We start from the raw sequence: 27959 nt of genomic DNA, 5'->3' as shown, positions 1-27959 counted from the left end.
TTCTTGAAATGTCTTCACCACCATGAAAAAGGAGAAAAATCAAAGCAAATAAGAAAAGATATCTTAGAGGAATTATTAAAGTTTTCTAAATTTTTAATAAAATGAAACTTGAGAATTGAATAGAAGGCAAAAGAGCAAGATGCTCTCCATGACAAAGTTTGACCTCTCAATAGGAGAGCAATCTCGTCATTGTGGCATACATACCATAGTTTGAAGTGAGTGCAGACTGCAGGAATGTGAAGGGGAACAGGCCACACATTCATATAATTCTTTGTCAACATTGTAGCTATGACATACTTTATGGAAGGAAGAGGAGGAAAACTAACAAAAGAAAAGATGACCAAGTATTTGACTCAAGAAACTAAAAATTTAAAGGTAGAAAACAGGCCCCCAACATCTTAGTAAACATGATTAAAAGTGAAATGAAAAGTGTTAATCATGACCTTGGCATTACAGATGGTGTGTTGTAAGGCACAAACTTTATAACTTTCATAATAAAAAACATATTCCCCTTCAATTTTTCTTTCTTCCTACTCAACCCATTGCCCAAGGTTTAAATTTAAATCATACCAATGATTGTCAGATAATATTCATATTTTAGTTATGGTATATTCATGCTCTGTTTTTCCTTTCTAGTTTTTTCTTCACCGATTTTCATGAGTTTGGAAAAAAAAAGACAGTTCTGTGATTTTGTGAAGCTTTCTGGTGATATGGGGGATAGAAATAGAGTTTAGGAATTCTAAGAAAGGATGAAGAATAGTAACATTAGTAAGAGAAAATGTACATGGTCCAAGAGGAGTGACCTTGTCAATTGATATCATTTAGGTGTCATTTGGGAAACAACAGCCACAAAAAAAAGAAATTCAGGGTCATTAAAATCCCAGCACAACTTCCCAAAGGCAATACATTCTGCCACCACAAATGCTTTTTTGCTTCCCCTTATTCCCTTCCCTCCATCCCCCCTCATGGCCATTTGCAGTGTATCCAAGATTTCTGTACATTTAGACCAGCAGTATTGGATGAACATCCAAATGCATTGTTTACACAATAGGCATTTTTTCAGCCTCTCTTCTGAGTTATAATATAAAGTTCCAGGGCTTGATATAAATATTTATCTACCATGTTACCCATAAGCAAGAGCAGTTAGAGGACTTCACCATTTTTATAGAATCTTTCTTCCATTTTGACCCTTCCTTGGACATCATTCATGATGATGCAAAACAACTTTGGCAAGAATACACATGTTTTGGGGTAGCCAGGTAGCACAGTGAGTAACAGCACCAGCCCTAGAGTCGGGATAACCTGGGATCGAATCCGGGCTCAGACACTTAGCACCCACCCAGAAACACCTGGCTGTGTAACCTTGAGCAAGTTACTTAACCCCAATTGCTTAAAAAAAAGAGAGAACACACATGTTGTATGGCTCTCTTGATATTCCTAATCAGAATGTCATCAGGAACTGTTATCTTTGGGAATCTAAATGAAAAGAAAAATCCATCTTTGTATTTATAATTGGAGAGAAGAGATCTCAGAGAAGAAGAGAGAAGGAATAGGGAGGATTGCATGGAGAAATTCTAGAGCAGAAGTCAACAAAGAAAGGCTAAGAAACCCTCAAACATGACTATCTAATGCTCTAATAAGAAAATAAATTATGATTAAAAATGAAATTTGTCTCTAAAAAGATTGATGAGAATGCACAAGAAACTCACCAATCAACTTAAATGTTTGGGAAAAAAGACATTTAAGACAATGAAAACAAGAGTAGGTAACAGAATAAATGCAAAATAATGTCTTACAAGAATCGCAAGAAAGCTAACGTCCCTGATGAATCAAGACTAAGAAGGACAGCTAAGAATAGTGGGAGGAAATGGTTTTGGAGCAAAAGGGGGAGGAAAAGACCAAAGAAAAGAAGTTGATTGTTCAGAGTAGAACTGGGATGGTGATAACTAGCAACTTGAAAAAGGTGGATATTTTCTATTCATTTCTATTCTATTCCCTCTGCCAAGAATAAAGTTCTTTGGATTGGAAAAGACAGAGTAAAAATTGCTAATAGGAGGCTACTATTCAATATAACTAAGGCTATACTAACAGAACACTCAGTTGCCCTTGATAAATTCAAATGGCCTGGTCCAGATGAACTAATACCTTTGAGAAACAATGGGATGCACTTGGAAGTAGGAAGAACTAAATCTGAATGCTGCATCAGACATTTACTAGCTATGACTGTAGCATGGCCCTTATTAAATCATTCAATCTTTCTCAATCTACTTCTTCATCTGAAAAATGAAGATGATAATACTTATAGTACTGATCTCACCCTAAATAACTAAATTTAAATGCCTTATCTGAAGCTCTTTGGAAATTTCAAAGCACTATATAAATGTGTATTGTTATTTTTATTACTATTACTGAGAGAACTGCTTGACATGATGGCTGATCCATTGTCATTGACCTGCAAAAGATCATGTAGAATGGGGGAAATACTGTGGATCTGAAGATGGGCAAATGTCCTGATTTTCAAAGGGAGAAGGAGATTAATCTGTAAACTTTAACTTCAAATCTTAGCAATATTCTAGAGCATGTCAAAGGAATGATTAGTGAAAATCTTGGCTCTAACAACTGAGAAAAGGCAAAGATCCTCTCCACGACAACATTCTGCCTCCAAAATCTCTGGATCCTTTGGAAATAGTTGTGACATCCCTAGAAACAAGAAGAGGTAGTGTAGAATGATCATAATAGGAGAAGTCATAGGATGATTGGAAAGCAGAAATAGAAGGGATTCTCCACAGGGTGCTGTCCCAAAAGCAAACAAGGCAAATCTTAAATGAGCAAAGGTGAGGTGTGCCATGAATAATTATTGTATATGAAATGTGCAATAGGGTTTAATGCTTGTGAAGGCTAAGTAAGGATAAAAAAGAATTTGTTACAGTAGGCAAAGAGAAATTAAAAAGGAGAAATCAGCATCACACTCTCCTCCCTGTGGACTCCTAAAGTATTTGGATATTTCTCTTATGTACTTATTAATCCTCTTTCTCTGTATTTTATTGATCTATGTATGTGTCTAATCTGCCCTTATAGATTGCAAACTCCCAGCAGGAATAGTCTATACTTGAGTCCTCTTTGTGTCCCTAGGTCCTACCATGGTGCTTTATACATAGCAGGAGAAGGATCATTTGTCAGAGGTTAGAGAGATTGGGGGGGGGGGGAAGCTTTTAAGAAATCATTGACCACAAACCAAGTCCCAGTGATAACCCTTCCTTTTAGAAAACCCAAACCGAAAATACAGTATATCCTTATTGTCCAGTGCCTAACCATGTGAATGTAAAAACTGGGACTTGGAACATTTCCCCTCTGTTCTGCCAATAACCCTCTCTTTATAGAGTTCAGGTAAAAAGCACCTAAGCTCCTTTTTTTGCTGAGAAAACACCATTAATTCCCTACCTAGCAAATTTAAAAAACCTATCTCATCCAGCAGGTCAGTAAAAGTGAGTTTTCTTTTTTCTTTATCTACTCTGTTTGAACCATCCATATAGCAAATTCTGTATCTTCTGAACTATTACAAAGATATAAAATGAAGAGAGAGAGCGACATAGACAATGATGGAGAAAAGAGGAAATGAGAAAGGAACATAAAGACAGAGACAGGCAGAAAGACAGATAGGCATACATATACACAAAGAAAGAGACACAGAAAGAGTTAAGGTAAAATTCTTTTGAACCTGTCAAATAAATAGCCACATTAAAAGAAGGGAAGGCAGAGAATGATAATTAGTAGTGGTGGTAGTAGAAATAGTAGCTAACATTTATATGGCACTTACTATATACATACATATATATGTGTGTGTGTATATATATATATAATTAGTGGTAGGCACTATGATAAGCACTTTATAAAAATACAAAATCATCTCATCAGATGCTCACAACAATTGTGGGAGGTAGATGCTGTGATTATATTTATATTTATTATATCATTAATATGTCATTATTTATAATTGTTATATTTAAAGGTGAGGAAACCAAGGCAAAGAGAGCAGTGACTTGGCCCTAGCTGCACAGTTATTAAGTGTCAGGTCTTCCTGACTCTAGACCTGGCACTATAGTAGTTGTAGTAGTAGTACTAGTAGTAGTAGTACTAGTACTAATAGTAATAGTAGCAGTAGTAGCAGTAGTTGAAAGAGGAAGAGGAGGAAGAGAAGGAGGTGGAATAGTAGTAGAGTGCTAACAGTTCATAGTCAAGAAACTGACTAACCTTAGCAGGATGAGGGGTAGTAAGGGATATTTAATGAGGTTAAGGACTATGGGAGATATGGAGGAAGTGGAACAAAGGAAGTAGAAAAGAAAGATAGATATGGAGAGAGCCGCATTGACTATTCATGTGTTCTATATACCATATAGCTGTTATTGTTATTGTTTTTTTTTTCTTACCTAAGGGCCCAGAAAGTAGGCTGGGTCTCATGTGAGAACCTTTCATAGGGTACCTATAAATAGTAATCTTTATAAAAGAATTGAGTCCTCAAAAAATAAAAGCCTTGCATCTCAAACTTTATATCAAACTCTAGTCATTGTGTTCTTTCACTCTTGCATTGAAATCAGAATGGAAAAAGTAGGGAAAATACCTTTACATTGTGAAAAGCAAACTAGACTTATACTCAAAAGAGCTGATCTTGAGATCAGGTCCCCAAAGTGATTCCGTGTGACCTTGAACTAGCCACCTAGTCTCTCTGGGATTCAGTTTCCAATAATACAATGTAGAGATTTCTTGATGTCAACCTTTATTTCTAAATTCAATTTAACAAGTATTTTAAAAAGATAACCTATATAAAACAATTTAAAATTATATAGAAAGGACAAGAACAGGTACTGACAATAAAACATATTATGGTGGTTAGAAAGCCAGGGATTTTGAGAGTTCTGTTTCAGGGAATAGGGGAAGTAAAGAACAGATTTCAGGGGGAAATTGAACAAATTGGTACTAAGTAAATGAAGTTTGTGGGTATATAACATTAATTTAAGCACCTGGCACTTAGCAGATATTCAATAAATGTTTGTCCAATTAAATTGGATTCATTTTAAAAGTGTTAAGGTAAAGGAAGGAAAGAAAATGCAGTGGCTAGAGGGGACATCAAAGTTGAATGAAGGTTGTTGCTTTTTTGTTTTGTTTTGCTTTTTAATCAATATAGGAAAGACCTATACACGGTATTTTCAGGAAAAAAATGCTCTGGAATCAGGGTTTCCAATCAGATCTCTGTACTTTTAGATATAGAGATAGATGACAGAAAAATAGATAGATGAAAGATAGATAGTAGATAGAAACTATATTTCAATTTCATTGGTTTCCTTTGAAAACTTATGTTGTTTTATTTGGTGAATTTAAAACACACCATTATGAGAAGGGAATCTACATTGTTATGAGAAAGGGTCCATAGTTTTCACTGGACTGCCAATAGACACAAAAGAAACTAAGAAACACCTGCTTTATGGGGAAAGGAGAAACTAAACATGTTAGAAAGAAAGCTGATTATAGCAGGAACAAAATCAGGATGGATGTAGTAAGGAATGGACATAAAAGAAACAAGTTAAATCACGCCTCCCAACTCATTAATGGGCAGCTATGGCCATCTCTTCAAGGACTGCCAATGAGGATTTTCTGTGGTGATGACTGAATTCTCCCACTTATGAAAGTGAGGAGGCATAGGCCATTGAGAAGTCCCTAAGCAGATAAGGGTAGTACAATAACCCCAGTAGGATGAAATGTCAAAGACAAGGTATAAATCATAAATGGACAAAGACTAGAAGTAGTATATGCATCAAAAACCGAGTAAATGCTGAGGATCATAAAAAGGTCTGATAGAAGACTAATGAACTGTGAAGTCATTCTCACTGGGCAGGTATTAGAGTGTTAAGCTCCACATAAAGTTATCTCAGCTTGCCTTACCATTGGCATGTAGACTCTTCAGGTTTTTGCAGCTAGTCAGGAGTGCTCCGGCCCCCTTCTTCTCTTCTTTTGATCTGTATGCTTTCAATGATCAAGCCGTGATCTTTCAGAAGCCCTTTGGCTAGAGCATTCCTGCTATTTCCTTCCTGTCCTCCTGCAATAGCCAACATGCTGCACAGGAGCTGGAAAATAAGACTGTTCTCTTCCTGTCGGGCTAGGTAGAAGTTTGAGAAGTAGTGGGCAGAGGTTTGCTCTATTTTTAAGTGACAAGGAGGGAAGATGAAGGGGTCTGTCTCCTTAGTCAAGAAGGAAGCGAGACTCTCTGCTCAGGCTGATAGAAGGGAGAGAGATGGGGTTTTGAGGAATAGCCACTGGGTGGATTATACTAAGGACCTAATGAGAGATGAATCTTAAAGATTGATGAGAAGTGCTTGAGGGTCCACTTAAAGTTAGATGACACGGATTTATAGTGGACCAAATCAGCAGAGTTACAATCCTTTCTCTAGCAATGCACTGAGGAATATTGAGAAAAACAGACAGTGAGATAACCAAGGAGTCAGGATTCATCAGGTATGGAAAAAGACAAAGAAAGATGAGACTTTAGGACACTAGGGAGAGAATACTAAAATGAAGTCTAAACTGAAAAGAGACTAATTTCACTCAAAAACAGTTTACCCTCAGACAAGCTGTATTTACATATATACCCTAATTCTTATACCCATGAGTAATTAACATTATATATATATATATATATATATATATATATATATAAAGATCAAACAGCATCTATGTAGGATTAAATGAAAAAGATATTTCTACCTTTCTGGAAATAAAGAAATATAATCAAATACAGGCCATAAAGATGAAATTCCAAGGTCTTTAGTTGCAGTATTTTCCTTCTCAGCAGAGTCAACTGACCTTGATCACATTTTTTTAAAGTATGGGAATAACTCTCTGTTCAGCAACATTAAGCACGAGAAACTAAAAAGCAGAGGACATACTAAACCATTTCTGATGATACCCAATTGTCCCATACACAAATAACTCATATCTGATCATTTAGTATAGGCTAGAAAAATAATTAGCATGTGGACAACATGTTGACAGTCTTCTCTGAACAGTTCCTGAAAACACCACTTAAACATCAAAGGAATGCACAATCAAAATTTACAAAAAGCTATCATCAGTCATGTGGTAAAAAGGCTAACATGTTGGAATAGGGAGTCAAGAAGGTCTGAGCTCAATTCCAGTCTTAGACATGTACTAGATCATTAGTGTGATCATGGGGAAACCACTTAACATCTTAAAGCCCACATTTCATGGTTTGTAAAATGAGAATAAAAATACTTGAACTATCTGCCTCAAATATTTTGTGAACCTTAAAATTTACATAAATGTGAGTTATTATTAGAAAAGTGTCACAATTTCCAAAATACAGAAATGAGAGTCAAAAGACGTTAACATTAATATCAAATATTAATAATTAAATGGACTTAATGACTGGGCAATATCAAATCTGAATTTCAAAGTTCTTTATCAATTTTTAAAAATTATGCTTTCATGGAAAGACTTGAGACTAAGACATAGCAACATCCAAAGCTCTCAAAACACTACCCATCTATTCTGGTTTTGCACCTGATTTTCGTATTGGTAGAGAGATAAAGTCCTTTAAAAGGTCCTTGTTTCATTTGAAGTGACAATCCAGCTGTTATGGGTACAATATTTTTCAAATCTATCATTTCTTCATAGTCATATATAAACTTTAGGACAAAGGTGTCCAGCACGCTATCCACAACCTCCTTGAGTACAAGTTGAACTAGATTAAAATGTAATTGGTAAATATTTAACAAAATAAATGAAAATACAAGAAAACACAGGTGATGTTAATTTCTGGTTTTCTAACAAGGATTCTTAGGTGCAATTTAGACACTTCTGTTTCTATTTGACACTTTTGATGATTTCAATGATCTAGGAGAATGTTTGTACAATAACAACATAATAAATGCAAATGATTTTGAAAGACTTGGGAACTCTGATCAATGCAATGACCAACTGTGATTTTAGGGGAGAAATGATGACTCACATTGGCTACCTCCTGACAGAGAATGGTAGAAGATACAGAATAAGACAAATATTTTTGTACATATCCAATGTGGGAATTTGTTTTGTTTAACAATGTATATTTGATACAAAGGTATTCTTTTTCTTTTTTCCTTTTCTCTTTCCAGTGGAGGGAGGGAGGGGTTGGAGCAGGAGTGAGAGAAAATAAATGCTTGTCAATTGGAAAAAAATATAAAAAGAAATACTGACCTAAAATATGCTAAAAACAAGTTCTTAATTTAAATATTCTTTTTTTTTTAAAGCAATTGGGGTTAAGTAACTTGCTTAAGGTTACATGGCCAGTTATTTCTGGGTGTGGTACTAAGTATCAGAGCCCAAATTCAATCCCAGGTCATCCAGACTCTGGGGCTGGTGCTCTTACTCATTGAGCCACCTGGCCACCCCTAAGCAATTGGGGTTAAGTAACTTGCTCAAGGTTACATGGCCAGGTGTTTCTGGGTGGGTGCTAAGTGTCTGAGCTCAGATTTGATCCCAGGTTATCCCAACTCTGGGGCCGGTGCTCTTACTCGCTGTGCTACCTGGCCACCCCAAGTATGTTAAGTATCTGAGGCTGGATTTGAACTCAGGTCGTCCTGACTCCAGGGCAGGTTATGTATTCACTGTGCCACCTAGCTGCCCCCTTAAATATTCTTAATATGTTCTTTTCTACCACATTGAAGGGTGTTTGGTTTGGGGGATTGGATCTGGGAAGTTAGTCTAGACTTGCAATTTCAGTAATATCTATATATTGCTGCTGGTGTGTAACCTGCATCCACTCCCCTCACTTATAAACTTAGAGAGTTGCCTGGGGAAATATATTACCTGCCTGGGGTCAAACAGACAACATGTATCAAAATCCAGACTTGAGCCTCAGTCTTCCTAACTCCAAAGCTGGACATCTATTTACTATGCCACACTGCTTTTCATTTAAGGTTTATGTACCTGAAAATATAACACCAAGAAGATTTCTAACACAGGCTATTTCAGTAGAGAATTCTCACCTTATTATACAATCTGTTGTGACTGAATGAAGTAGGGGAATTCACATGTCCATCACACAGAGAGGTAGAGGACAAATGACTGAAAGGTCCAGGGGCAAGGCAGTCAGTATATGAGAGGTTCTGTGGATGCAACAGTGATTTAGCAGGAAGAAATGGTTTAGGCTTATAGAGAGGATGGAGAGGAGCAGCATCATGAAGAGAAGTAGCATCCTAAAAGGAAGAAAGGCATACAAAATTTTATTAGTGGATAAGTGAAAAGCAAACAGAATTAAGTCCAAATATTTGATAAGACATTTTGGAAACTATTATTACCAAAAAAGAAGAGGAAAAAAGATCTTACACAAACCAGGCCTCCATAATAATTATTAGTGGGGGGACGGAGTTGGAAGGGAGGAAAGTACAAGGGAAAGAGAGAGAGAAGAAGAGAATAAGTATTTATTACAAGTCTACCATGTGCCGGGCACCATGCTAATTCTTTTTTTTTTTTTTTTACAAGTATCATCTCATTTGATCATCACAAAAGCCCCTAGAGGTATATGTTATTATTATCACAGTTGAAGAAACTCAAGGAAAGAGATGTTAAGTTATTTGTCCAGGGTCACTTACAAGAATAAGTATCTGAGGCTTGAAATCAGATCTTCCTAAATCCAAGTTAAGCATTCTATCCACCACACCACCTAGTTGCCAACATTTTTCCATGAGACAAGTGTTTCCAGATGATAGTATTATTTGGTCCCAAGTATTATACCCCACTGTGAATTATTTATCTACATAGAACTAAAATAACTATAGAGAGTATCAAAAGTAAAGGAATAACTTGTCTCAGTGACTATCAAACCATAGGATTTTGTTTGAAAGAACCCTTTGCACAACAAAACAAAAATAAATAAATAAATGCATACACAGATTGATAATAAAAAATAATTTTTCAAAAGTTTGGAGAATTTTTAAGGTGAAGTCATTATTCATCTAATTATGTAAGATTCCTAGTCACAGATGATCAAATACCAATAATTAGATTTCTAGTTATCCCCAGATATCACACTTAGAAATATGATAGAAATCCCAAAACTCTCCGCATCTTCGATCAGACTGAGACAGGAGAACTAGTGTAAGAATGATGACATTCTCCTTCTAGAAGTCTTAGAGAATGTAAGCCTTTTCAGGGCAGGGAAAGTTTATTTTTGCTTGTTTGTTTGTTTCTTGGTTTAGCAGCTGCTTAATAGGAATAAGAACTGAACCTGTGATTTTCACTGGAATAGCAAACTTCCAAATGAGAAAATTCTCTAACAATGCAGGCCCTACCCTCTCTCTTAACTTAAAAAAGCTTTTGGGTTGTCTAGTGTACTGGCAGATAGCTAGTACAGTAGATAGGATGTTGGTCCTAGATTCAGGAAGACCTCAGTTTAGATCTAGTCTCAGATATTTATTATTTGTGCAACTCCAGGCAAGTCACTTTAACTTCTGCCTGCCTCCGTGTCCTCAATTGTAAAATGAAAACAATAATAGCACCTGCCACCCAGGTAGTTTTGAGAATAAAATCTTAGTATAGTACCAGGCACAGAGTAAGTATTTAATAAATGTTTGTTCCTTCCTTCCCTTGGAAGTTCAGTGACTTTCCCAGGGTCACATAGCCAACATTGTTTTTCAGAAATAGAACTTGAACCCTTGTTTTCCTTGTTTCAAGTCCTTCTCTCTATATAATACTGTCCACTGCTTCTTCATATTATCAGATGAAATATAAGTAAAGATCTTTGCAAAACACTATATTATTGTTATTATATATTATTATATAATATATATTATATAATATATATTATATGAATGTATGTTATAATATTAATAAATAATTGTTAGTTAATTGATTGATTAATGGATACAGGATTAGTTAACTTCAGATCAAACCAGAATTTCCTTCAACAAAAAAGCAAATCCTACCTAATTAACTCAAGCCTGGAGCAAGTATTTAGTCCAAACCACAAGGATCTGAGGAGAAAACCTTTACAGGGAAAATCTTCCGTTTCAAACATCCCAAGGGTTTGTTTTTTTTATTTTGTTTTGGATTTTTTTTGGATGTACCACAGTTTCCATCATTGACCCTAGGGAGCGAGGTGACACTGAAAGTAGAGTACTAAATTTGAAATTGGCAAGACCTTAGTTTGAATTCTGCCTCAGATACCTTGAAAATCGTTTAACCTCTCAGTGCTTTAGTCTCTTCACCTGTAAAACAGAGAGGTTGGACTAAATGGCCTCTGAATTTTCTTCCAGCACTAAATTAATGATCCATAATCCCTTGGAGTTACTCTATCCTCTATTCCTTCTTAAAATGCCTTTGCCAACCTTCAGATTCAACAATAAGTATCTTTACCAGAGAAAAGATGGATTCAGAGTAAATAAACAACTAGATTTTCCCCTAGTCCTATTCCAATGCTCCATTTAGTTATGTAGGATCCCTAAGTTCTCAACAGTTAGCCCAGAAGAGCACAAATTGAGGAGAAAAGTCCTTTCCCAAGCTAGACCTAGTTAACAGATTTGGATTCTGACAGAATCAAGGCTAAGTCAAAGGATATAAACAGGCAATTTTCAGAGAAATAAATTAAAGATATCTATAAGCACATGAAGAAATACTCTAAATCACTATTGATTAGAGAAATGCAAATCAAAACCACTCTGAGGTACCACATCTCACCAGTCAGATTGGCTAAGATGACAAAACAGGAAAATGACAAATGCTGGAGAGGATGTGGACAAATTGGAACACTAATGCATTGCTGGTGGAGTTGTGAACTGATCCAGCCTTTCTGGAGAGTAATATGGAATTATGCCCAAAGGGCTATAAATAATTTCATATCATTTGATCCAGCAATACCACTGCTAGGGTTATATCCTAAAGAGATCATAGAAATGGAAGGAAGACCCATATGTACAAAAATGTTTATAGCAGCTCTTTTTGTGGTGGCAAAGAATTGGAAATTAAGGGGTTGCCCATCAATTGGGGAATGGTTGAACAAGTTTTGGTATATGCTTGTTAAGGAATACTATGGTGCTATAAGAAACGAGGAGCAGATGGACTTCATATTTACCTGGAGAGGCTTATACAAACTGATGCTGAGTGAGAAGAGTAGAACCAGGAGAAATTTGTACACAATTACAGACACAATGTATGTGTGATGACCAACTTTGATAGATTGGACTCTTCTCAGCAATGCAGTGATGTAAGTCAATCCCAAAAGACTCATGATGGAGAGAAATGTGTGCATCCAGAGAAAGAACTAGAAAGAACTGAGTTTATATCCAGATGGAAGCAAAACACCTGATCTTTTTCCTTTTTTTGTTTGTTTTTATGTCCTCTTTACCATTTTTCATTCCATCTGATACAATCTGTCTTTATAACCTGACTAATGTATAATGTGAAAGTACTTACAGATCCTATACTTGACTATATGCCGCCATGGCGGGAAGGGAGATAAAATGTGAAACTCAAGGAATTGTGGAATTGAATCCTGTAAATTAAAAGTAAACAAATTAATAAAAAAAAAGACTAGCCTAACTAAACTCATCACTAGAAAATTAGCCACCAAATGATTAATTTTTTGGCTATACTGAATCACCATCAACTAAAACAAAGAAAAACCAAAATCAGCATTGGAGGAGGGAGTACCCACATCAATGAAATTTCACATCTTTGAAGTATTTACCCATGTTATGGAAATGGGAATCTGAAGATCTTCCCTGCCTCTAAAGCCCTTTGATAGGCTTAAGTGACTCTGAGAACCTTCCTTCATTTGAAAATCTACTCTGTCCCCTAATAGGCTGAATGTAGTTACATGGAGCCTGTGGTAGGAGGCTTGTTTTTCAGGAATGCTCACACCTTGTTGCTTTGTGATTGGTCAATGGGTCAAGAGGCCTGTGACATTCTCTGATTCAGGAGAAGGCTATATATACCCTGATGTGAGGTTTTGCTTTGGGGCTCACTTTGAGAAGAGTTGTGTGATTTGACCAGACAAGACTCTGGGCAGCCGTTGAGCCCCCCAGCTTTGAAAACCCAGATGTTGGTGCTTCCCTCTCTGGTAACTGACTAGGTATGGATGTAATGATCAGACAGCTAGAAGCCTGTCAGCTTATAACTTCTGCCTGTAACTTGTTTGTATTCTCTGAAGTTCGGGGTGCTGACCTTTTCCCCCGAACTAGGTAAATGACATATGTTTGATTAAAGCAAGATTGTTAACCCATTTTGAGTTGCTTTCCTTTAGAAAAGCAGATCTAAGAATGTGTGTTGGCAGCCACCCTGGGTATTCTAGGGTGCTTGCTGCTACAACCCATAGGAAGGTAAAGTCAAGAAGTCTGTAAATGTCAATGTGTCCCCTCTATCCCCATCCCAATCAGCCTAGTTCCTGTGACTGTGGGAAACAACCCCTGTAGAGATAATACTTGGAAACTGTTTCTAAAAAACAATGAAGCCACTACCTTTTCATCACCACAGATACTGAAAATCCAGAAAATAAAGTTCTTGACATCAAAGTACTTGGTACTATCAAATGACTCAACATCAGAAGCAGATATGTTCTCAGTGGAAAAGACATTAAGGAAGATGTGTTACCATCTACTTTGCTGTTGAATCTTAACAACCATGGAAGCTTTCCATTTAACTTGCAACAGAAATCCCCCAAAGCTGTCTTCCTCATTAGATTGTGAGCTCCTTAAAAATAGGTACTATCTCTGCTTTTTTATTTGTATCCCCAGTGATAAGAAGAGTATTTTGAGCATAGTGAGAACTTAAAACTTTTTTTAAAAAAAGTTCATTCATTTTTTCATTCATTTATGTACTTAGGATCTTAGATATACTGCTGAATTGGAGGCCACTAAATACAACCTCTTCATTCTCCAGATAAGGAAACTGAAGTAGAGGTTAACTGACTTTCCCAAGTTAACAAAGTTAGTGAGTGTTTGAGACAGGGTTTATATCTAAATCTTCCTGACATCAAGTCCAGCATCCTCTCCACCCTGCCATGTGTTGAAAGTGTGATGACAAATTTCAAAAGTAGTAGAAAATGAAATATAAAGTCATATAAAATTCACAAGGTATTTACAAAAACTTTAGGAATTATAATATGATCATTTCAGTTCTGTGTTTTGGAAACCTTCCCCTCTTCTATTTCTATGAGAAAGACACAGTAATAAGCAATATTTGTTTTTAGGTGAAAGTGAAATTTTATCTAAAATGAGAACCATCACTCATAATGACAAGAGCTTGCAGGTAAACTAACCTTGAAAAGTATGTGATTGATATTCTTTTTGCATGCAAACAGAATGCAAAATGTTATTGGCATAATACATTATGCTGATCTACAAAAGTTTTATTTTTGTATTTGTTTTACTTCCTGGATCACTAAATTTCTTTATCAACTGAAATTTTGTTTTCATTTTTAGCAGTATTATTTGTATTTGGAATTTCTTAACATTTTATATCAAGCCCAGCTGGGCTTTTCTATAAGTGAAAAGACATAGTGGGATTCAAATCTAGGATAATACATCAAGCTAGCAAAGCTAGCTTGTTGACTTCAAATCACAGAAGTTTAGTTCATGGAAGGGTCCTTAGAGTTTATTTAGCCCAGTGAGCTGAGCACAGTTTTTCAGAAACACCTCCACCATGAGATAAGAGTAGTATATTAATATCATATGCTGTGCAAATTATCAATGTCGACAATAAATATCTTCCTCAACCCCTTCAGTCAAGTCCTAAGCATCAGGTATTAGCTCCAGCTGGAATGCATCCAAAGTAGGGTTTAATGAAATTAACTATAAGCTAACATACAACATAATATGGTTATCCAACCTTCTTTTTTTTAAAAAAAAAAAGCACCTGAGATCCAAAGAGGATGTAGGATTTTCCCAAGATCACACAAATAGTAGCAGAGATAGGACTAGAACTCAGGTCTCCTGAGTCCTCCTAATTAGGACACAGCAACTAGGACTTTGCCCCAGGGCACATTATTTAGGGACTTCACCTGTGGGATCACAGAGTTTCGTACTTAATTAGGCTTAATGCTTAGTTAAAATAAGAACCTGTCAGATTGTGAGCTAGGCTGAGTTTCTTCCTATGCCTCCACTCATAACCTTTGCAAGAGCAATCTAATGCTAGTATCCTGTAGTTTCTGTCTCCCTGCCTGCTTATTACAAAGTGTCATCCCATCTACCCCTCACCTGAAGGTATTCTTCATGTCACTTGCCTCTTAAATAATTTTTTAAAGCAATTGGGGTTAAGTAACTTGCTCAAGGTTACACGGCCAGGTGTTTCTGGGTGGATGCTAAGTGTCTGAGCCTGGATTCGATCCCCAGATCATCCCGACACTGGAGCCAGTGCTCTTACTCACTGTGCTACCTGGCCACCCCTTAAATAATTTTTAAGATTTGCTTCAGGGGCAAAAATTCCTATTTGCTTCCCCCCCCCATCCTGTGCTCTTTCCACTGTCTCATGCTTGATTTCTCTGATATTCATTTCTTAAAGATAACGACCAAATGCATAGACCTTGCCTGTAGAGCTCCAATATATATAAATGAAATGTAAAATTTCCATCAATCATCCATGTACACAATTACAAACTTGTTGACATGCCATCTATAAAACTTCTGTGTAATCAACCAAATTTTTCATGTTCTATCCCAATGTTTTGGAGTTTGGGGCTAGATTAGCTTTCATATTCATACTCTTTGAATAAAGTCAAGATGTCAAAAATATTTCTACATCAGTGAGATGAATAACTTGTAGATTTTGATAGAATGCTAAGAAAATTGAGTTTGCTATCTCTGCTGCTCATTTACTTGAGAAGGTTCTTCTTAATTACAAAAATTCACAGGGAAAAAAAGCTAACTTCAATGAAAATCAGATTTACTTTTAAGCTTAATTTTAAAATGGAGAAGGAATTAATTATTTTGATAATCATACTATCATATCCTGCAAGAGTTCAGGAAACTTTGAACTCATGCAGCTGATAATTTCCTCTTTTATAGCTAAAAAAACATTAGCAGTCAGTTCTATAGATTGAATAAATCAACCTGACTGTTTGTGATGAGAAACAGAGATTCCACAGAAGATGACTTTGATTTGATGGAAGAGCCTAGATCTAATAGACTCAGGATACTGAGCATCCAAAGTCAATGTGTTGGCTTTTTTCTCCTGTGCCCCCTTGCAATGCCAAAGGGCATTTGGGGCACATTGATCACCTTTCATTGCAACTGCTCTATCTCATATACTTTGTTTCATCCCAGAATTTTAAAGTAATTTCCTTTCTTGTGGCTTCAAAGCAAAATGGAAAAATCCGTTTTCTGTCTGTTCCTGCTGTGCTTTTGCTACTTGCTATGGTTACTTGAAAAACTAAAGGTCGGTCCTTCGTAAAGGCCCAGCTCAATGACCATCTTTCTGCTTCTCTTTCTGTCTCCCGCACTTAACACAATTCCTGACCCATAGCGTGCTGAGCAAACGCTTGGTGACTAATCGACTATTTAAAGCTTCCCTCCCTACTTTCTCCAGTATTTGCAACACAGCATGGCCAAATAAAACCTACTACTTTTCGCCCCAGTGTTTGGAACATAGTAGGTATCTAATAAATACTTGTGATTGATTGGTTGACTCTGAACGAGGCAATCTTTGGTCCCTTTCTGCTTCTTATAAAAATTATTTAACTCAGAATTCAATTACCAAATTCTGCCACCATTGGTGATAGATATGAGGAAAATCACAGTTATAAGGTTAAGAAAACAGTAATACTTCAGCTCTTAGACTTTTTCAATTAAAGAGGTCACAGCTATAATCCTCATAAGAAGTCTTAGAGAGAAAAAAATGTACAATATAGGCACATTAGTGACAGCCAGACAACCAAAGAGAATCCATGTATCTCCCTCCCCCCCCCAAACATGCACACACACATGCACCTCATAAACACATTGCTTTAGCTTTTTAATTGGATAACTTCTTTCCCATAAATCTTCATCTTCAGGAAAAAATAGAATCTCCCCCCAAAAAGAATTTTTTTAAAATTTTCCAAATACTCATTGCTGGCTTGGGACAAAATAGATGTAATTCATGAAACTTGAAGCAATTCAATTATCACAGGTTCATAGGTCAAGAGCTAGAAGACATCTCAGAACCTATCCCATTCTGTCTACCACCCCATTTCTAAGTTTATAGGTGAGGAAACTACTTAGCTAGCCCCAAACAACTCAGTGACTTGTCATAGGCAATATAACTAAAGAATGTTGGAGGCAAGATCTGAACCTATGTCATCTGATTACAACCAGTATTTTTTCCTCTATATTACACTCAACATTTGTTTTCACAATTTCAAGGTATTCAAATATAAAAGTAATCCTTTGACATTTTAAAAGCATTTTCTTTCCCCACCCCCCACAGTCTTTGGACAAATCAGGTAATTCAATATTGAAAGTTTATGGTTGACATGTCAAATCAGTGCAACATGACAGCAACAAATGTGGAATAATATGACAGAGACACCCAATGATGAGTAAGGGAAAGTGACCTCATACTCATATTTAAGACTAACTCCATCTAAGAATCTAACAGTAGTATATTTTTATACTTTGGCTTAGAGAGTAGGAAGTTTATTGCCACATACAAATGATAAAGGCATGACCTTTCCCTTGTAAAGGACAACTAATTGGTGCAGTGGATAGAGCACCAAACCTAGAGGGAGGAAGACCTGAGTTCAAATCTAGTCTCAGATACTTACTAGCTGTGTGACCCTGAGCAAGTCACTTAATCCCATTTGTCACCATTTTCCCATCTGTAAAATAAGCTGAAGAAGGACATGGCAAACCATTCCAGTATCTTTGCCAAAAAAACTCCAAATGGTGTCATAAAGAGTCAGACATAACTGAACAGTACTATTTCCCTTGTAGTTCAGTTTTTTTTCTTATTCAGATTCACTTGTATGGCAGTAATAAAGGATGGGGTGGGGGACAGTAGGGCTAAGAGCTCTGTAACCTGGTTCTTATACTTATCTGCATTAGTCTGGCTATTCCAGAAATGATTAACTACCTGATAGTGGCAGTTCTGGTGTGCTATTATTCTTGTACACCACAGGTCCAGAGATGTGTCACTGGATACTTATATCCCTTGGAGATGGACAAAATTGAGGCAAAGTGGTATAATGGAAAGAACACTGGCTCAGGAGTGAAGAAGCAGATTTAAGTCTTGTTTATTTACCTATGTGACCTGGGGAAAAACATTTAACCTTTCTGAACTTCAGTCTTCCCAATCTGCAAAATGAGGAGTTTGCAAAATATGGATTTTCTCAGCTTTTGAGCTCTAGGTCTATGCTTTGCTATGAAATAGTTGTTTCCAATCATTTACAGGAAAGGAATCCTTTTAAACTTCTCCAAATGTATTCCCTCTGCCATAGTAGGTCTAAGGCCAGTCTATCAGTAACTTGTGACATTACTTGGATGATACTGTTTAAAAGCACTAGCTAGTTGCCTTTTGACTCAGACCTAAGTCTAATGGCTCCCAACTTACAAATTCAACAGGTATTTGTTGAACATCTTACCTCCTGGGTAGTAAGTACTGTCCACTATAAGTTGCTCAGGAAAAGGGAAAGACTGGGTCATATGTAGTGTGTCATAGACAACTACAGAAAGAAGTTCTCCATATGCTTTATGGATTCTCAAAGTTGGAAAGGACCCCAGAAATCTAATCTCACCTATTCTTGAGCAGGAATTCCCTCTATGGCATTCCTAACAAGTGGTAATTAGTCTCTGCTTGAAGACTTCTACAGATACTAGCGTCCACTCTTTCTCAAAGCAGTGCATTCTATTTTTTGGGCAGCTACAGATATTAATAATAATGATGGATAACATTCACATAATGAATTAAGGTTTGCACAGCTTTAGGTGCATAGTCTAATTTGCCCCTCAGAGCAGTCCTGTGGAGAAGGTACTACAGGTTTATACTGTCCCTGTTTCTTGAAGATGGAATTGGAGTTCATAAAAGTTAAATGACTGGCACAAGTAAGTGACTTACTAGTAAGTAGAAGGCAATAGATGTCATGGGAAAAATATTTCCTCTCTGAGTTCATGTGGTGAGTAACTGCTACCAAAATGTAAAAATTCTGGAGGTAAAAACCTAGGTTTTATTAGCATGCTTGAAAGAAAACTTGAACAATCATGAGGACTCTAACAAAGTTTCTTCTAGGAAAAATTATATCAGAATGACAGAGAATACTTATTTTACATATTTCAATCTTGTACATTCCTCTTAGGTTATAAAAATGAATGTGGAGAGACATCCATAATCCCATGAATTTCCTCTGTTCAATGTCATAAAGTTGAACAAACCTAGAGCTACAATTCCATATATTTGCTAAAGAAACAAACTTTTTCAAACAATAGGTAAACTAAATTAAGTTACAAATTAAACTACATTTGAAGGATTCACAATTAGGCTTATCGAGGAAGAGGATTTACATGTCACCAAGGTGTGAAGGACAGCTGAGAGTCTTCCTCTGGCTTCTTATCTAAAGAATACTTAAGGTTTTAAAGGGCATTTTTATATTCCATGGGACAGGTTTTGATCAGGTGAGGTTAATATGAGAACAGACTATCAATTAACAAAAAAGTTTGCTAGAAATGGCCCTGAATCCCAAATAATAAAAGGAAAATTTTAAAATTCCCAAAATCAAGGGAATAAGCATTTATTAAACACCTATCATGTGCTTGGGCACTGTGCCAAGCATTTATAAATATAGGTGCTATTATGATTGCCTTTCTACATTTGAAGAAACTGAGGTATACAGAAGTCACATGATTGACCTAGTGTCACACAGAATAAGTATATGAGGCTAGATTTGAACTCAGGTCCTCCAGGGCTCTTTTACACTGTACTACTTAGCTGTCTCAGGTGAGAGGAAATTCAAACACAAGTCTCTTCTAACTCAATACAATGCTTTGTTCATTACATCATGTTATATCTCCTAAGAAGATATCATGGAAAGTTGTTTCTTACATTTAAACCAAATCTACCTTCCTGTCATTTCTTTCCATTAATAGTAGTTCAGTCTTCTATCACCAAGCAAAAGTCCAGTCCCTCATTCATGTCACAACCCTCCAGGTATTTGAAAAGAGAAACCATTCCCTACCAAACTCTTTCCCTTCTAAATTACCCTAGTTTCTTTAATTAGTCTTCATATGACATAATTGCAAATGTCCTCTCTATCATTCAATCCACATATCTCTATCTTGGCCACAAGGGTGTTATAAGAGGCTTCATCAAACACTTTGATGATATCAGGGGTACTATTTTCCTTTTTCATATTACTATCTGTCTAAAACCCTTGTCCAAAAAAACCCCACCCAAATACATGAGACTAATCTAGCATTGTTTGTTCCTAATTAAGTGCTGGACACAGAAATTATAGATCCATTGGCATCACAAATACTTCTAATCAGGATGCTCTAGTAGGGGGAATTAGAATCAAAAGACTTGCATTTAAATTTCAGTTCCAGCATTTATTAGTTCTATGATTGCAGGTTTTTTTTTCATTGTGCTAAGCCTCTCTTTGTTTGTAAAATGTGAATAACAATACTTTTCACTACTTATCTCCTGGACTTATTGAGAGGAGTGTGCTTTCTCAACTACAAAGCACTATGTTAAAATTATATCAAGATAACTATGGTGAGAAAATCTTGCCTGCAAGTGTAGAAAGAGGTATATACTTGTCCTCAGTCTGTCTGTCTTTTGACTTTATCAAAATGTTTCATGAGCACTCATCTGTTTGGACAATTTGGAGTAAACCATGGTTATAATTCAATCCGGGCACTTCATACAGAACATTTTCTCCACCAAACAGTAACACTTATTTAATTGATCAAGAATTAGAATTGTACCTGTGATTTCATTACTATAGGAAGTTTCTCCATTAGGAAATTCCACAAATTATAATCTTAGAGAGTTGCCCAAGTAATCACGAGGTTGTGACTTGTCCAGGGTAACACAGATAGTATATGTCAAAGATTTCACTTGAACCCAGATCTTTCTGGCTTCAAGGTCAGATCCTATTCATTATATAACACTGTTTCTCTACTTCACTGAGTCTAGAAAAAAAATGGAAAACATCTTCTAAAATGAAATTGAACTTTTTTTATTATTTTGAAAGTCTGAGCAGACTACCTACACATTTACTATTTATGACACTAAACCATCACAAATTGCAACAAGTAATAAAATTTATATATGTAAGCAAAAAAATTGAGCATTAGGATTGTCTGCAATGACTAAAATGCTTTATCTTTGTTTTTAAAGAACCACCTTAAAGTTGTTGTTGTTTTATCCTGAGGTTGTATTCTTTTAAATCCACAGCTGTATCAATCAAAAAAATTAAATTAGCCCATCAATGTTCTGATGAATGTGTGTATGTGTGTGTGTGCACACCTGCACATGTTTTCCTTTCCAGATCACACAGATCACAGCCAAGTAGCCAGATACCCATCAATTTGGGGAAAGAGACAAAAAAAGTAAAGATATCATACACACACACACACACACACACACACACACACAAAGTCTATGGCAAATGGAACAAAGGAATCGAAAACATGGAGCCTTCTGGACTTCAATAAACAAGAGGAATAAAAAGTAATGTCTCTAAGAAAGGTAAAGGCAAGTTATAAATAATCATGCCTATAAAAATTGATATTTTGTTTTAATTTAAAGAAACTATGTGTCTTTCACCTACTTTTTGATGATGCAGCAAAGTCAAGGTGCTCCATGTATACATGGAAGTCTTAGGGACATCAACCTTATTTTCCTGTTTCCTTTCAGTCTGTTACTTGACTTATTCTCATATTTAATCTTGCCATCCAAAATTCTCTGGTAATCTCTAGGTATGCTTATATATATATATATATACATATATATATATATATATTCTCATTAATTAACAGAATTTCAACATCTCTCATTAGCTAACAAGTTGATCAGAGCCCCATCTCAGTTTTACTAAATATTTTTACTTAATAAACTGAAGAAAACTCTTCTTAATCAAGCAGCTGTTCATCTTTCACTTTCTATCAAAACCCTAACCTAGTCAGATTTATTCAATAGGTGACTAGTTTTACAATTTATTATCAATGTAATCAGTAGTAACACAAGGCATAATAATGATTTACAGCATTTTAGCTTTGACCATGATTATAGTTAGATGCACCTCTAATAATCACTGTAATTAATTGCATATGACTTTTCTTCACTTCTAAAAACATAATCCCATACCATTCAACTTTTTCAGAATAAAAAATAAAGTCTCTGAAAGGATCAATCCTCTTCACAAGATAAAGGTTACAGAAATTTCATAAAGAAAAAATAAACCCTACTTCCTCCATCTCTCTGTCCTCATTACTTTACCTCCAGTCAGAACAGGAAAACCTTATCATCAGTTTCTCTCATATTTTTATGCAACATTATCCCCAAAATCAACATCTAAAATTGTCATTTCCACAACATTCAACTTGACTCTTAAACCTACATTAACAGTAATCCATAGCCTCTGTAGGAGAGGCTTTTGAAACAGATGTAAGACCTGAATGTTTTAAATGCCTTGAACAAAAGTTTTAACAAAATATGCCTTGAGAAAAGAATAACAACTAAAAGGTATATTCTACATGTCCAAGTATGAGCTCCCTTAATAGCAAAACAACTTGGTCATTCTATCATACCTTGACTTAAAACTAACAGAAATTCCAATTATTTAAGGGAAACCATTGCTTTGCATTTATGCTGCTTCTTTTTCAATATTTTAGCTATGGCAGTGTCTTACAAAAGAATGAGAACATTAACAACAACCAAAGATTAAGTCCCTGCCCCAAGCTAGTAATCTCAAGGAAGAAAATAGAAACAACTTAGTAAACACTATTAAGAGTAAAATGAAGAGTATTCATCATGATGTTGGCATAAAGGTGGTTTGTTGTAAAAGTCACAAACTCTATGACTTTAGTAATAAAAAACATGTTCCTTAAATTTTTATTTTCTTCAAATCAACCCTTTTGCCTAAAGTCACAGTCTTTGTAAAAGTATAATCAACCAACAACAAAATTTGTAAGTTTTCTTCATTTCTGAAAAAATAGTCATACACACTTTAATCTCTATTTTGTCTTTTTGTTGTTGTTTATTTTCAAGAGAATTTATATTTGAGAAGGGAATCCTGACATATGTTTTTAGGTTTTGGGTTGCTTTTTTTTTCCTATGGGAGAAAGAATACTTTGCATCTCATCATCATAAATTAGGTCATTAGAGAGTTCTTAAGATCAGGCCTTGAGAAAAATAGGGCAATAGAGGGCAAGAAGATCAAGGATTAGGAACCGCAGACATTGTTCTGACTATGGCTATGTGACCTAAGTTAAATTTTAAGGGAAAATTACAATTTTTGAAAACTATTAGAAAAATGTTGAACAAAAATTCCCACTAATGCATCTGGACCCATTCTTTGTTACTCAAGAAAATGCAGTATTTTGCACGTGGTTTTTTGGTTGGGGTAGGGACCGAACCTCTGGTGTCATTGATCTAAGGAAATTGCATATGAGGCAATTCTATTCATCAGTTCAAAGAGGCCCCTTCCCTTGCAATTTATAGTATTAGAGAATGACCTTGAGTATTGGGAGGTTAAGTAACTAACTCAACATCCTACAGTCAGTAATTGTCAGAGTAAGGACCTGACCTCAGATATTCCTGAATCTGAGACCAACTCTGCAGTCACTATGTCCAAATATCTCTCATAATCAATTAATTCTTGTTTTTTCTAGAGTCAAGTAAAATTTTAAAAAGCTTCTTTTGGTTGATATGGAGAACTATGATAAGTTATTTAGAAACTGCATCAAGTTATCACATTCATTGAGAAATAGAGCCCACAGTCTTCATTTTGCAATGAACTCTAAAGGAACATTAAAGGACATGGGAAAAGCTTCTTCAAACTCCAGAAACCATTGTGGCATGGGTATGCCTGAGGGTTTAATTAATTTTGAACTATTAATTTTAAAAATCTGAAAATCCATAACTATTAAAAACATCACTGAAAGACTTTTTTTCCTTGTTCCATATAATTTCATATTTTTCTGTCAAGTGATTTAAAAGGTCTTTCTGGACAGTTCATCCTTTTCATCACCAGTTCATATTTTCTTTTCTGAGGACAACTCGACCCTTTTGGAATATATATTTTCTCTTCATGTTTCAATATTTTAAAGATCTTTTCTCTTGAGTTTTGGGCAAGGAAGGAGGCTTTCAATTTTCCTTTAAAAATGAGCCTCTTTTGAACTTACCTATGTTCACTATGACTTTTAGATTTCTTTCCTCATTAAAATACTACTTTAACCTCACTCACAATTTAAAATATGCAACATTCTTCTTGCTATCTATAGTGGTCAAAATGCAGACAAATGTCTTGGTCCTAAATATAAGACCCAGATTTGGAGAATTCCTGCTATGTTTTCATGCATTGAACATCAATCTCATTCCATATGAAGTGAGCTAACAGCTAAGCAGACCAAAACCAAAATGAGAAACTTCCTGTCAATACCATATATATATATATATATATATATATATATATATATATATATATATATATATATATATATATGTGTGTGTGTGTGTGTGTGTGTGTGTGTGTGTGTGTGTGTATGTATGTATATATATATGCTGTGACCTTATTGAAACTTCTATACCTCAATGGACTTGTACCTTCATCAAGGTGAATGATTGGTTCTGTGACTCCAGATGTTTAGATCAAAACCCATCCATGCCTATTCATCTCCTGTGCCTCTTATTAATGTCCTTCCATAAATCATATGCAAAGTGTCTACCTACTGGAGTGAAGGTTTTCTTCTAGGACCATTGACATTATATAGGTACCAATAAGCAGATAGGCTGTCTTTTTGGTATCTATATCTCACCGCTATTACACTACCTCCCTACCACATTTCTGGTCAAATATTTACTTGATAATATATTTCATGCATTTATATTTAATATATTTTCAGGTGTATCACTATAAACATAGGAGAGCACAGGTGAGGCTGAAAGATGACAGATAAATGGTCATCATGTCTCTTGTGCCAGAATCTATGTATACTAATAGATCAAAAGGAAGACCCACAAATAAAGGTAGCATAATTAATAAACAGCTGCAGCTGTCTCATAATATTTGCATGATAATGAGGAAATCACGTATCTTCTCAGTTTCCCAGAGAACTGATTAAGACTGAGAGATACAAAGAACATGCCAATCTGTATGACAGAAGAAGTAACCAAAAACTACCTACAATTAAAAAAATCATAAAAACAGTTTGTTATTGTTGTTGTTTTGGTTTGATTTTCTTAGGCAATGATCTCATAAATTTCAATGAAAAGTTGTCAGTGATCCTCCACAACTCTTTTTCATAGTAGGCTGTAGATTATACATACCCACTATACCATTATACGCACTCATTTTTGAATCTCCCAATTCCTCTTGAGTTGACCTGAAAACTTTTAATTGTCAATATATTACATGATATCTTATTCACAATAGGTGCTAAATAAATGTTCCTTAAATTGAAAAAAAATTCCAAATGTGATCTCATCAGAAAATTCTCCATGTCACTACCTTGTTGTGGTTATTTTTTTTTCTCATTTGGATCATTCAGGACTTCATTCTCAGAATTTCACCCATGACAGTTTCCTGTCCCTCTTAAATCAACTTGTCTTTTATAGTTTCAGGCCAGGAGAAATTACTTATCCTTTTCCTGAACTTTCTGGAAGCCCCTCCCAGACTATGTCCACTATTTTCCTTATTGATCATAAACACTAGGATGGCAGGTTCCCTTTTCCCAAGATTTCCAAGGATTCCAAAATGAAAACTCCCAGGAATTTTATAGCCGAATTCCAGAGTTCCCAGATCAAGGAAAGAAATATTGTATGAAGGCAGAAAGAAACAATTCAAGTATTGTGGAAACACAATCAGGATAACACAAGATTTAGCAGCTTTGATATTAAGGGATCAGAGGGCTTGCAATATGATATTCTGAAGGTCAAAGGAGCTAGGATTAAAACCAAGAATCACTTACCCAGTGAAATGTGAGTGTAATCCATGAGGGGAAAAATTGTTATTCAATGATGTAGAAGAATTTAATGAATTTTTGAGAAAAGATCAGAGCTAAATAGAAAATTTGACTCTCAAATACAAGACTCAAGAGAAACATGAAAAGGTAAACAGGAAAGTGAAATCATAAAGGACTTATTAAAGATGAATTATTTACATTCCCATATATAAATATGATATTCATAACTTATGAGACCTTTCTCATTATTAGGGTACTTGGAGGGAAGAGAGAGAGAGGGACAGAGATGATATAGATATAGACAAAGGGCACAGGGTGAGTTGAATATGAAGGGATGATATCTAAAAAATAAAATGAAGGGATAAGAGAGGAATGTACTGGAAGAAGGAGAAAGGGAGAGGCAGAATGGAGTAAATTATCTCACATAAAAGAGGCAAGAAAAATTTTTTTACAGTGGAGGGGAAGAGGGGGGAGGTAAGAGAGAATGAATGAACCTTACTCTCATCAGAATTGACTTAATGAGGGAATAACATACATACTCAATTGGGTATGGAAAGCCATATTACCCTACAGGAAAGTAGGTAGAAAGAGGATGGGGGTGGTAATAGAAGGGAGAGCAGATTGGGGGAGAGGATAATCAGAAGCAAATGCTTTTGAGGAGGAACAGGGTCAAAGTAAAGAAGAAAATAAATGGGACAGGATAGGATGGAGGGAAATATAGTTAGTCTTTCACATATGACTATTATGGAAGTGTTTTACATGACAACACATGTATAACCTATATCAAATTGCTTGCCCTCTTAATGAGTGTAGGTGGGGAGGGAGGAAGGGAGAGAATTTGGAATTCAAAGTTTAAAAGAAAAGGAATGTTAAAAATTGTTTTTACATGTAACTGGGAAATAAGATAAGCAGGCAGTGGGGTATAGAAATCCATCTTACCCTACAGGAAAATAAAAGGGGAAGTTGATAAAAGAAGGGGGTGATAGAAGGCTGGACAGATTAGGGGAAGGCGTAATCAGAAGCAAAACACTTTTGAGGAGGAACAGGGTGAAAGGAGAGAGAGAATAGAAATAGAAATACACTTAGCAATAGCCTCATTTCTCTATCATATAGAGAACTCTGTCAAATTTATAAAAATAAGAGCCATTCCTCAATTGATAAATGATTGAAAGATATAGTGTTATCAGATGAAGTAATTAAAGTTGTCTATAACTATATGAAAAAATATTCTAATTCACTAATGATTGTAGAAATGCAAGTTAAGACAATTCTGAGGTACTACCTCATACCTGTTAGATTAGATAATAGGACAGAAAAGGTGAATGACAAATGTTGGAGGGGATGTGGAGAAAAATGAGACAATGTACTGTTATTGGAGTTGTGAATTGATTAATCTATTCTATAGAGAGATTTGGAACTATGCCCAAAGGGTTATAAAACCATGCATACCCTTTGACATAGTAATGCCACTGCTAGGGCTGTATCTCAAAAGAGACAAAACGAAAAGGAAAATGATTTATATGTACAAAAATATTTATAGCAGTTCTTCTCTGGGGGTAAAAAATTCAAAATTGAGGGGATACACATTAATTGGGGAATGGCTGAATAAGATGTGGTATGTAATTATGATGGAATACTATTGTACTATAAGAAATGATGGGGACAGCTAGGTGGCGCAGTGAGTAAAGTGCCACCCCAGAGTCTGGAGGACCCAACTTCAGTTCCAGCCTCAGACACTTAACACCCACACCACACACACACACACACACACACACACACACACACACACACACACACACACACACAAAACTAGTTGTGTAA

The 27959-nt window shown here is 35.7% G+C and overlaps 1 protein-coding gene across 6 annotated transcripts in view; it reads right to left on the bottom strand.

Moving 5' to 3' along the window:
* The window catches only part of MLIP (muscular LMNA interacting protein), a 396856-nt gene that overhangs the window by 66885 nt on the left and 302012 nt on the right, over window positions 1-27959 (bottom strand). For 4 of the 6 annotated variants that reach the window (XM_069070633.1, XM_069070635.1, XM_069070636.1 and 1 more), the window contains one exon: window positions 9039-9248. The exons of the other annotated variants lie outside the window; for them this stretch is intronic. In XM_069070633.1, coding sequence (XP_068926734.1) covers window positions 9039-9248 — 210 coding nt within the window. The remainder of the gene's footprint in view (window positions 1-9038; window positions 9249-27959) is intronic. 6 annotated transcript variants of the gene reach the window in all.

Source organism: Petaurus breviceps, unplaced genomic scaffold, assembly GCF_028583685.1.
Source record: "Petaurus breviceps papuanus isolate PSGF00001 unplaced genomic scaffold, PetGlider_PUasm1.0 90822, whole genome shotgun sequence".
Taxonomy (NCBI): Eukaryota; Metazoa; Chordata; class Mammalia; order Diprotodontia; family Petauridae; genus Petaurus; species Petaurus breviceps.
The sequence above is the reverse complement of the archived record's forward strand: the minus strand, read 5'-3'. Positions and strand labels throughout refer to the sequence as shown.